The 10593-nt window shown below is 43.1% G+C and overlaps 1 protein-coding gene across 1 annotated transcript in view; it reads left to right on the top strand.

Annotated features, from left to right (window-relative positions):
- The first annotated feature begins 5449 nt into the window (after positions 1 to 5449).
- neurl1aa (neuralized E3 ubiquitin protein ligase 1Aa) overlaps positions 5450 to 10593 on the top strand; it is a 36932-nt gene continuing 31788 nt past the window's right edge. Inside the window, exon 1 of the mRNA XM_037472833.2 lies at positions 5450 to 5681. Coding sequence (XP_037328730.2) covers positions 5648 to 5681 — 34 coding nt within the window. The 5' untranslated portion in view covers positions 5450 to 5647. The remainder of the gene's footprint in view (positions 5682 to 10593) is intronic.

Below are 10593 nucleotides of genomic sequence, written 5' to 3'. Positions count from 1 at the left end.
TTTAAACTAATTTAATTATAGCATGGTTAATTCACTGGGTAACAGCAGTGATTCTCCATGTTTTTAGTGGGTTGGGTCTGGGCATGAGAGATTCATTTACAGTCTGGACAGAGGGGTTTGTCTGCTCTCACTGTAGCTGCTTTTTGCATGCTTTTGGGTGAGAGGGGAGGAGGGGTGGCACAGGCTGCTCATTGAGAAAGATCACCACCCGGCCCTCCATCAGAAAATGATGTCGCTGCCCCCTTGTCAAAAAATGTAGTTCGCAAATTTTCATTAAGTTGTGATGGGGGTTCATGGGTCATGGAGCCAGACCAGTTGAGAATCAAGAGATCTAGAGTATATCACATTGACAACCCAAAACCTTTCATATCCACAGCGTTACCCCATTGAAGCCAATCACTCATCACCAGCATATTTTGCAGGAGCATATCAGGCATGGAAATGGTATTTTCAGTTCCTCAGCAGCAGAAACAATGAAGTATTTCTTTGAAACAATCCAGCCCTGGGCAGAGCTCGTCTGAGAGATATTAAAGTAGAGTGACAGATCTAATTATCACCTCCACACTTCGTCTGCTTCTACTTTGATGAAAAGTACTATCTTACACCAGACATCCTCTGCCCTCAAACTAACTTTCACCTTTGCTAATAACTGGTGTAGTTATTTAGAATATCTACGCAGGGCATATTTCAGAATAGACAGAAAGGGATTTACAATAAGGATGAATTAATGAGGACGGGACCATCATTATTTCAATGCCTGTCGCATTACCCCTCACCTTGTCCGCCTCTCTTCTTCCATGTTTCTCATTTTCCCTTCCTTGAACAATGATCCAAAGTCACTTCTGTAAAAACCAAGAGGGTTTCAGATCCCTGCAGCCTATCTTTCTCCTTTCTTTGGTTTCTGGATGGTAAGTTCTCATACCAAATGCAGCAGATCTGGTGTGCTGACCTCCTCGCCTTTCATCATCTACTGCCAGATTTGCTTTCTCTTCCATACAAATTGGTTAGAAAAAGGTGGCAGCCCCGTTCTGCAGACAGGATGATGTCGCTCCTAATGGATGGGTATAGGCTTAGCTCACAGATTCCATTGCTGTCATTGTTGATGGATATCATATTTCATTGGACTAATGGACTGTGCGTATGTTTGTGCTTCCCTGTCCTCTCAAACTGGTTGTCGTGGAAACTTTTGTTAGATCTGGTCTGCTGCTGCTGTCAAACGCTGAAGCATGCTGGGACATGCTTAGATGAGTGTTAGTTAATCATCAGATCTTTAGCCATATGATATGTAGTGGCCGCCCTCAGTTTTAGAACCCTGAAGCAGTTTAATTTGTAAGCAGAGACCGACAAAAGGTCAAAAATGTTACGGCTAAAATGACAGATCTCGTGCTCTATTTTTGTTGTGAATCAACAGTAAAACTGTATATAGAAAACAGGGGTGTGTGTGAGGAAATGACATGCCGGTCTTGCTATTTATCTATTCATGATGATGGTGACTCTTCATTGAAGATTTTGCAGTGAAGGTCAAAGACCACAGCTGAGTAAACCCAATGTGTCGTGAGCTTTGTGTGAAACTATGAGGCCATACATTGTGGATATTCACTTGCAGTTCTTCTTAGTCGCTCTGTTAGTTATGGTTAATCCTTTCATTACAAAATGTCATTGAATCACACACGACGTCCCGGGGGTGTGTGCTCACCGCAGTCCTGTGTGCGTCGCATTTGGGTAGCGATGTTAACTTTAACACGTCATGCGCATGGTGCACGAATATACGCTGTTAGCATTGTAACGAGCACTCAGAGGATTCATCAGCGTCGTCCTGGAAACACACGAGGAACACCGGCACGCCCTCGTCACCGGCTGATCAGCCCCAGCTGCAGTTCATCAAACAACAGCCACATAAGCTGCACGGGTTTGACCAGAGGGAGAAAAACCTCTCCAGGAGACAGAACTCTAACGCCTGGTCTCTATCTTTTCTCCAGAAAGCAGCGGGTGACCAATCAGCCTCTCGGGAGCACATCCCATATTCATGGCAACACAAGGAGAGAGCACCCACCCAAAGCCTTCACTTTGTAAATAAACCACCCTCCGGGCACTTTGTTTGAGCTATCCTTGTTGTGTGATTCTTCACCCCATGACAGCATGTAGCTAGCTAACTAGCTAGCTAAACATCCCAGTTGTAGAAATCTCTACAGAAGCGTCATATGTGCGGCTTCCCTTTCACGCTGGTTCGTTTTCTGGTCAGGCTGATCTTGGTCCAGCCTGTTCTTTTCTCGTACCGAGTTTGTGTCTTCATGGAAGGACACTGCTCATCTTCGCTCTTGTTACGTTGTTACACGGCGCGTCGATGTGACGAGAGCGCAGTGTAGGTATTTTAGGACGCAAAAATTATATTGTCACTCATTAACTTTATCAGTGATTGCTGCTTCTTAGATCGACCGCTTTGGGACGCCGCCTGAGCCCAGCTGAGACTAGCGGACAAGCAGGCAGGACGTGCAGAAAAAGCATATATTTCAGGTAGATATCTTAATTTACAAATATACCGAGTATATAATCCACTTTTCAAATTTAATATAATAAACAACAAAAAATTATTCTTTTTTCTTCTTTTTTTCTGTCGCTCATGGTGGGGCCCCACCCCATTGCCCTATATACACCAGCTGCCACTGGCTTGAAGGTATCTGTAACTCTATTTAATGAGCTGCGATTAAAGGGCTAACCACTCTAAACAATAACATGAAATAAAAGACAAAACGCTGAAGCTTCTGAAATATTTCCGCTGGACCAGGGATGGATTGTCAATAACCTTGAATGGTTTGAGGTAGACATTAAACTCTAGTGGTCAAGGTTAGACATTAACCTCAAGTGGTTGAGGTCATACACAAACCACAAATGGCTGCTGTAGACATGAACCTTTAAAGGTTGGACATGAATCTTCAGGAGGACCTCCATTCTCTGAGGTTGAAGATTGTGTTTTACGGAGATCGACAAGTGGTGGGGGTTAAGGACCGGAATAAAATCGCTGAAGTCTGCCTTAGTATGGCTCCAGAAGCTGAAAATATCAAGGTAGCGTACGTAAAATGGTAGGTCATTTTTTACATTTGGGGAAGACTGTTCGCTCCCAGTCTGGCATATAAACGATTGCATAGGCTGGGGCGAACCTTTTGGCCATTGCTGTACCTAAAGATAAAATCGGGAATGGAATATGAAAACATTTTTGACCAGGCCTAGTTCTAAAAAATGAAGACTGGCCTCATCCGGCATAGGGCGATCAGGATATGTAAGAATATGACCCGAACCGCTTTGAGGCCCAATTGCGTCTCTATATTTGTGTACCTTCTGCAGGCCGAGGATCTAATGTCCTCTGGTTCCCAAGACGACTGTTTCCCTGATTCTGGTGAGGAGTTTCCCCTTTCCACTGAATAAATGAACTCAATAAAATGAGAAATGAACTTGGTCCAATAATTTCACTGGAAAAAAATGATTTAATTTTATTTATGATTATGAACCCTTTCAGCTGTAGAATTTTCCTTAATAGGAAAAAAAGTTTATGTTTGGGGGGGGGGGGAACGTCGGTCAAGAATAGCCCCCCTGGGGGGAGTCACTCAAGTGGGCACTTGTGTAAAAAGCATTGTGCCAAAATGCATTGACATGCAAAATATTTGCATTACTATTGGGAGGTACTCTGTGCCAAGAAATCTTGTTCAAAACATGAAAACGCGTGTAAATATAGTCAGTTTTTTTGTTTGTTTTTTAAACTAAGAGGATCTATGCAAAAAGAGCAAACCCAGATAGGGGTAATCGGCCCTGTGCACATAAAACACACTTTAAATCAGAGAGGGCAGCCTTTGTGGGCAACAACTTTTTTACCAAACGGTTAAAAATTGTATTGGGATCTTTGCAGTAAAGCTTTGTACTAGTAAGTAAGTAAGTAAGTAAGTAGTAGTAATAATAATAGTAATAATACATTTTATTTGTAGTGCCCTTTACATCTGCGGATCTCAAAGGGCTACAGTTTAAAAGAAGAAATAAAAACACGTAGCCAGTTGTGTATGAAGATAAAAATAATTTGGCAGACATCTAAGAGGTGTCATTTTAGGTAAAGACTCTCTGGCCTGCACCTCAAGCATGTTGCAGAGGAAACTGCCTAAAGGTTAAGCTATAAACAGGAACTAAAAGGCACTGTACAAAGGAAGGATGTTCTAACGATGCAATTAGGTACCGCACCAACGTCAAGCCAGGCAAGGAAGTGCATTTCACTTCAGGCCTTTCCTCTCCTGTGTATCTGCAAGGTCACAAGACATGGCTTGGGTAAAAACCCTGGTATTGGTATGATTTTTCTTGTGGAAATGTGTCTGGCCAGCGTCCAGTTACAGCTCTCTTTACAGTCACATCCCTTGCGTGACAAAACCTGAGTTTCTGCTGGAATAAAAGACCCTCTGAGTCATTCAGTAGAACACTTGGGTATCCTGTGTTGCTAAATGAATGAGTTTCTGAGTCCAATAAAACACTGTGTAGTGGATGGCCTTCAAAAGACATGATTGCTTCTAACTTGGCCCTTGTTCTCTTTTCTATAGTGACCTCTAGTGAGTCCGAGGGAAGGCCAATCACTGAACCAGCCTTTCTGATCAGCTAATTGATGCTGTTTTTGTCATTGATACACTCTAAAAAAAAGTTGAGAATACTTAAAATACTTTTCACACCTACTAATAACAGTACTTAAAATATTGCATTTGATAGTCGCATCTACTTGGGAACTAAGGTGGTTCAGAACACTTGAGATTAAATTGGAGGAACTTGAAATTCTGTGTTCTTTTAGAACAACAACACTGCTTTTGTATGTTGAGTTTGCTCAAAATAGCTTAGCAGCTGGTTGCTTAACTAGTTTAAGTTTTCTCAAATTTCACTGTCAAGTATACTCAAAATCTGCTGCCTCCATTTCTAAATGTGAAAGTGTACACCGCTTTAGCTGGAAAACTCAAAGAGCAGAATTTATTTAATAACAAGTAAACGGCTGCTTGCAAAACAATATAATTGAGTTTCAGAATTCAAAGACCAAATTGGCAACAAATCAGGAACAACTTAATAGTTTAAATATTTCTGTAATACAGGGGCCCAGGCCACTCAGGAGCTATACGCAAGATGAAAGAGTGAGTGCTGAGAATAAAGAATGTGACCGGTCAGGTTCTGGACCCATGCATTCCCTTTCCTTTTTGAATGTGGAGCTGCACACTGTATTGCTTTGTTTCATGAAGATACACATGTATATTCCTCCTAAAGCACGTAGACCTTTGTCCATCAGACCCCTCTGGTGTGCGCTCAGTGCGGCAGTGACAGCGTTAAAAGCGCTCAGCCAGTCTCCACCTTTTATGTAAATGACAGAGAGAGTGAGTGGGACCGGAGGCGGAGAGCGCGCGCTGAATGGAGGGTGGGGGTGAGTAGAGGGGTGGGGGGGTGGGGGTGTGGATGTTGTCCCTGCGCTCACGAGAAACAGGGAGTGGGTCAGCGGCCGCATCCATTCGGAGGGGGAAGAAGCGGCAGGCTGCCTCCGGACGTCAACGTGCAGCCATGTCACGAGCGCCGGGCTGCGCGCACGCGAGCATCTGAGTGATCCATTCAGGCGATACGCGGACTCCACGGGAATAAAGCGATGGGTGGCCAGATAACGCGAAATGCCTTTTACGGTAAGGAGCTCCTATCTGTGGTCCAACCGGTGTGTCAGGCGGTGTCTGTGGGCCAGCGGTGCTGTGTCCGGGGGGTCCATTGGTAGCGGGCGGTGGGAGCTGTGCGCTCACAGCGCTGCCTCTGTTCTCACCATCAGGTACCTGATTGCCATTAGAGCCTATTCTTTGGTCCCAGTGACGTCATTCAAAAGTCAACGTCACTCTTTGATTAACGCCTCATGCTCCGATGAAGAAGACCCGTCCCGTTGAGAGGGGCTCAGGTTCGAAAGTTGCGGGCTTCCCTCTGCCCGGTGCTGTGGTGTGGTTTCCCCTATGTGTACATTCATTTCCCTTTGCATGATTCTGGAATATTAAGGTCGAGGCAGTGGGATCATTTCAACTGTGGGGAACAACACGGCCCCGTGGTTCTTCAGGTACGGGGCATCAGTGGTACGGTGCTGTGTTGGTTCGTGGGCTAAACATAAGCCCTCGCAAGTTTGATGCACTCAGTGGTGACCAACAACATTATGATTTTTCTAGAACAGAATTGGTCCTGCTGCTCCTTTCTCTCCTCTCTACCACCACGCAGAAGATGAACCAAACCAATGGTTTACATCTGGAGCTACTCCATGTCTATATGGAATTACCATGCCATTGTTATTATATTTCTATATATTGACGTGTGGACACGTATGTGAACCTGTTGGAGTTAATCCTGAACCAGCTGATAGTTCTAATTATAGCCTGTGGATTGATCCAATTAGCTAAAGACTGACTAAGACAGCAGCCAGAGGAAGCAACAGCCGCTTCTCTTTGGGGACAAAGGTCAAACACCTCATAAACAGAGTCACTATTGTCCTATCACTTAAGGGTAACAGTGTGTATTCTGCATAAAACTTGACCTCCCCCAATACCACCCAGTCAGAAGGTTTTGGTTTATGGGTCATGTCCAAATAAAAGTTTTGACGTTACTGTAACTACATGACAACTGCTCTTAATAGACTATTATACACAACGTTACATGACACGGGCAACAACTTCATGTAAAACAACTCCATGTCAATGTCTTCTTTTGGGTTAATGTGGGACATGAGCAGCGGTATGCTGGATGAAGTGGATCTTCTTTCATCATTATACATAAGAGCAGTGACTCTTGGTCACCAAAAAAACACTGTTCCGTTATTTTAAATGGGGACCCGAGAGTGTGGTCCAATAACAGTTAATTAATCACACATCTTAGTCACCCTGAGAGTTTATTCCAGGGTGCTGGAGAGAAGGCTCCGGATCATAGGACTTTCCCCATCTACTCTACAACCGTTTAGGAGACTTTGAGAAGGCCTACAACCGTGTCCTTCAGGGAGTCCAATTTAATAAGTAATATTAATACATTTCACCTCCTTGCCATAGAGTTCTGATGAAGGGGTTGTGTTTATCACTTTAAGTTTGCCGTTGCAACTGAGTGACTGCGATGTTAATTGAGTTTTTACATTGTTTCTAAAAGTGAAGATCTGATCAGAATTGGAATACATAGACAGACTAGGAATCGGTCAGTAAAACTTCCTCTGAGTCCATACTTTGACTAGAGGTATTTTAATGACATTTGCAATACATTGGAAGGTAAAGCTTATGTTCCATCTATTCCAAGTATTTTTTGTAAGCCTCAATAATGTCTGTTAAAATTCTCCTTTTGTCTGCTTTTGTACTTAAAAGCAGTGAATATTTAGCACAGCATGCAGTCCATCAACTACCACTGAGGATATCTCCTCTTTTTTCTCCCTCTTTGTACTTGCGTGTGTCAGAGCCGGAGGTTGGAAGTTGATCAGGCCTGAACGGTTGCTATGGAGTGACAGGGTCAGGTGTTATTGTTTCGACAGAGTCTCCCATAAGGTTTCAACTTCCTCCTGCTCTGCGGTCTGTCACAGGGCTTCACAATGAATGGAATATTAATTGGGATCGCGGCATTGCCATTTAAATAGAGTGCTTCACTCATGAAAAAGGTGCTACATATCAAACCAAGCGCTTCTTGAACTGCCAGTCAGCTGCTGAGCGAGAAGTCTCGTCGTGCTGTGTTCATCTGGCACATTCATATTTTACTGTGTTACTGTGGCTCAGTGGAGTCCAGTTCTTTAACCAATGGTTCAAACAGAATATTTCCCTATAATTTATATTCGTTGGGAATATTCAGTTTCAAGTTCGATATTTAGACACTGTTTGTTTTTAATCCCATTTGGGGAAATGTTTCTATAGAAAAACTAACTATACTGGAGAAAACTAGGCGTATGAAAAATTAATGCCTTTAATTAAACCCAATGGGTTTAAAAATCCTTAGTCTTGTGAAGAGATGAGCTGAGTCGGGGCTCTCGCTGCTTTTGTCTATAAATAAATGTAAATGAGAGTCCTTTTGGCCATAATGGTTCAGCCCCAAACCACACACACAGGGTGGACCGACCCTAACCTCCCTTTGTCCAGTAAGCATGCTCAATCATGTGTGTGTTTGTGTACGTGTAGGTCTGCAGCAAGGCCTGTCACCCGCATCCTCATAACAGGTCACCTTCAAGGCACAGCCCGCACAATGACTTCCAGTCAGCCCTGAATAGCATCCGGCCTGTTTGCGATGCACGCTGCATATCCTTACGCCTCTCCACCACCCTGCTCTTGTTTACGTCTAGAGGATCTCCATCCACTCCAGGGGCCCTTTGGGATATTATTTCTTATTAAAACGTTGTGTGATGCAGTTCATGAAGAGAGTGCTCAGCTGTCTAACCTTTCAATCACAGGTCAACGCTGTGAAATATTGATAGTGTCGGCACAGTGGGATAAGCACCAGGTAGGAAACTAGAAATACTCAGTTATGTTTCATGTCTGTCCCGCATTCTTTGATTTATCTGGTTACGAGACATCTATTCCAGAGAGGACAATAAAGACAATAAAAGTGTCTCAAAAATTGTTGAAAATTTGAAATCACACATCAAAAACCCTGTCAAAGAAAAACACAGACTGTTTATTTAATGTAAAAGCAGCAAAAGCAACTGCAATAGCATAGAATAGTCATTTTTCTTTGGGGAATATGCTGTAGCTCTTGAAATCAATACCATCTGAACTCTAGCACAAGCAAGCATTGAACCTTCTGTCCCCTCTCTAGGACCTAATGTGCTTATGTAAGAGCAAAGCTGCTCAACAATTTTATCACTCTGGCCTGAACAGACTTCCATGAAAACATAATTCACTCCTGTACAACAGATCACATTGATATCATGAAGACAATGTCAGGTTTTAATGAATGAAGGCAAAGAAATTCCACGTATTTTTACAATGTAAGCGAGGCAGCAGTAGCAGTGCATCTGGAGGTGACAGTATGATGTTACAGGATCACCTAAGGCTCCTCTCCGGTGTCATCATGGAAACCCCCCCATCAAGCAGCATTACTATGGGGCCCAATCATTTATCAATACATCATCGACACTGAACCAATAGATCTGTCGTCACGTTGCCTAGCTGCACGTCAAGTCCTTTGGTTACCGCCAACAAAATGAGTGATGGGTGTGTAATGAGCCGTCGCTACCTGTCCCACGGTAGAGAGGAGGCTACAGTTACTGTCTCTGCTAACGACAATGTAAAAGCACATATCTGTAAGCTGCATAAAGCCGTCCTCCGCAGCATTGTGATGCATTTAAGCTCAAATGATAATGTGTGTGATTAATAGCCGCTATTATTGTGTGATTCAACAGAGGCTGTTACATCAGGCCCGAATGCCGTTTTGTCACGAGTCAGTGGGATTGAATATATCATCCAGACACTTCTGTGTAAACATCATTAAGATGCTGTTTGTCATTGGCCTCTAAACTCGTTGTGGCATTGTAAATGCTACTGTCAATGGATCTAAGGAGAATAATGGCAACTAAAGCGCTAAAGAGCAACAATTTACACCCCTAATCCTGTGTGAAAGACAAAATTCAGGAGTTTACCTGCATGACATGGTGATGATTGCAATCACTCCATGTCGCCGTCCCTCGTACCTGGATTATTTTATAATATTATAGTCAGGCTTTTTAGTTCCACAAAGAAAGTTTGGCAAAATCACTATAGCAACACATCTAAAAACTTGAATCGGTTCTGGCACAGGCTAATTTCAGTCTGGATAAACCCGCCACTCCCCCTGGAACGAAATTACTGCCCCCTTTCTCGGAGATCCCATTGATGGAGCGATATTAGTTATTTGAGCATATAAAAAAATAGCAAATTTGCCTCAAAGGGCTTTACAGTATGTACACATGTGACATCCTCTGTCCCGAAACCTTCACATCGGCACAGGAAAAACTCCCCAAAAAATGAAAACCCTTTGATGGGGAGAAAAAAGGCGAAGAAACCTTAGTGAGAGCCATAGGAGGATCCCTCTCATTGGTTGGATGTACAGAATGAACCATGTAAAACATGTACAACAAGTTCAATTGATATGACAGAAATGATGTTATGCACTTGTATTCCCTCCCTAGTATTGAATAAGGACGGCCACGCACAATTATCCTGATGACTGACATCTGGTTCAAATTAACGAGACTGTTTGAGAGCGGATCAGCCTTAGAGGAGAAAGACAGCCCGACATCAATCATCGGTTTAATTTGAGCTGGCTAAGGGGACATTTGATCGACTTTGTTGAACCACGTGCAAGGAACGGGAACCAGGAGAAACAAAAAAAGTGTAAAAACACAGTAGTTAACATGGTTTTAAAATGATAAGATAAATGATTAATCTGATGGACTTTTCAGCACTGCAGTACGTTTTAGCCATTTGTTCTTTTACATAACACCCAACACTAGCCTGCATGCCTGCTTATTCCAAAAATAGCCTGTAGGTGTGTGTGTGTGTGTGTGTGTGTGTGTGTGTGTGTGTGTGTGTGTTTTCGGATGAAGACTGTACATAGTAACAAGAAGAA

Source organism: Pungitius pungitius, chromosome 9 (assembly GCF_949316345.1).
Source record: "Pungitius pungitius chromosome 9, fPunPun2.1, whole genome shotgun sequence".
Taxonomy (NCBI): domain Eukaryota; kingdom Metazoa; phylum Chordata; class Actinopteri; order Perciformes; family Gasterosteidae; genus Pungitius; species Pungitius pungitius.
This window is presented reverse-complemented; position numbering and strand designations above follow the sequence as displayed.